Here is a 593-nt window from a genome sequence, read left to right as displayed (position 1 = left end):
CTATTTTCTGACTTGAGTTGATGCTTTAAGAATTATCCTTTAATGAAATCTTAACGTTCAAAAGACGGAGCTCAGCGTCGCAACGTACCTGTCGTCGTCCCTTCCCGGAGCGTCCGCCGCGCCGCTGTCTGTCCTATTTTCGGCGTTCGTCTCCTGTGCGGGCTGAGCGTCGCCGTTCTCCATACCGTTGCCCTGGAAGTCGCCGCCCGAGTAGTCCTCGGAGAAGTCCTGTTGTTCCATCTCCTGGTCAGCCATATCTTAACAAGAGTTAATTTTTTTTTTACTTAAGAATAAGCGTACGCGTCCGTCACGTATGAAGTCCAGCGGCTGAGAGAGGTTAGAGCGACCCCGTCGATCGATCTCGGAGGAAAGAGACTCGTTTCGTGATGTCATCGTTGCCTCGGCCAATCAGCGCGCCGGAACGCTAATGCTGCGAGCTTAGGCCGCACTGCGCATGTGCCAGCTATGACGCTTCTCTTCGGCGTTGCTTCTTGGGAATTTATCGATTTTATTTTGTTTCCCATATCTTTTTGTACCCAAATGGAGGAGTTTTATGTAAGGATGTCTTCAACAATGAAATGAATTAAAAGTCA

The 593-nt window shown here is 49.2% G+C and overlaps 1 protein-coding gene across 2 annotated transcripts in view; it reads right to left on the bottom strand.

The window, feature by feature from the left end:
* LOC119592697 (RNA-binding protein squid-like) overlaps nucleotides 1–352 on the bottom strand; it is a gene marked incomplete in the record, with an annotated part of 4068 nt that extends 3716 nt beyond the window's left edge. Inside the window, 1 exon segment of one of the 2 annotated variants that reach the window (XM_037941617.1) lies at nucleotides 89–352. In XM_037941617.1, coding sequence (XP_037797545.1) covers nucleotides 89–255 — 167 coding nt within the window. 2 annotated transcript variants of the gene reach the window in all.
* Nucleotides 353–593: the final 241 nt, after the last annotated feature.

Source organism: Penaeus monodon, chromosome 30, assembly GCF_015228065.2.
Source record: "Penaeus monodon isolate SGIC_2016 chromosome 30, NSTDA_Pmon_1, whole genome shotgun sequence".
NCBI lineage: Eukaryota > Metazoa > Arthropoda > Malacostraca > Decapoda > Penaeidae > Penaeus > Penaeus monodon.
Note: the sequence above shows the minus strand (reverse complement) of the source record. Positions and strands in the feature narration are given on the sequence as shown.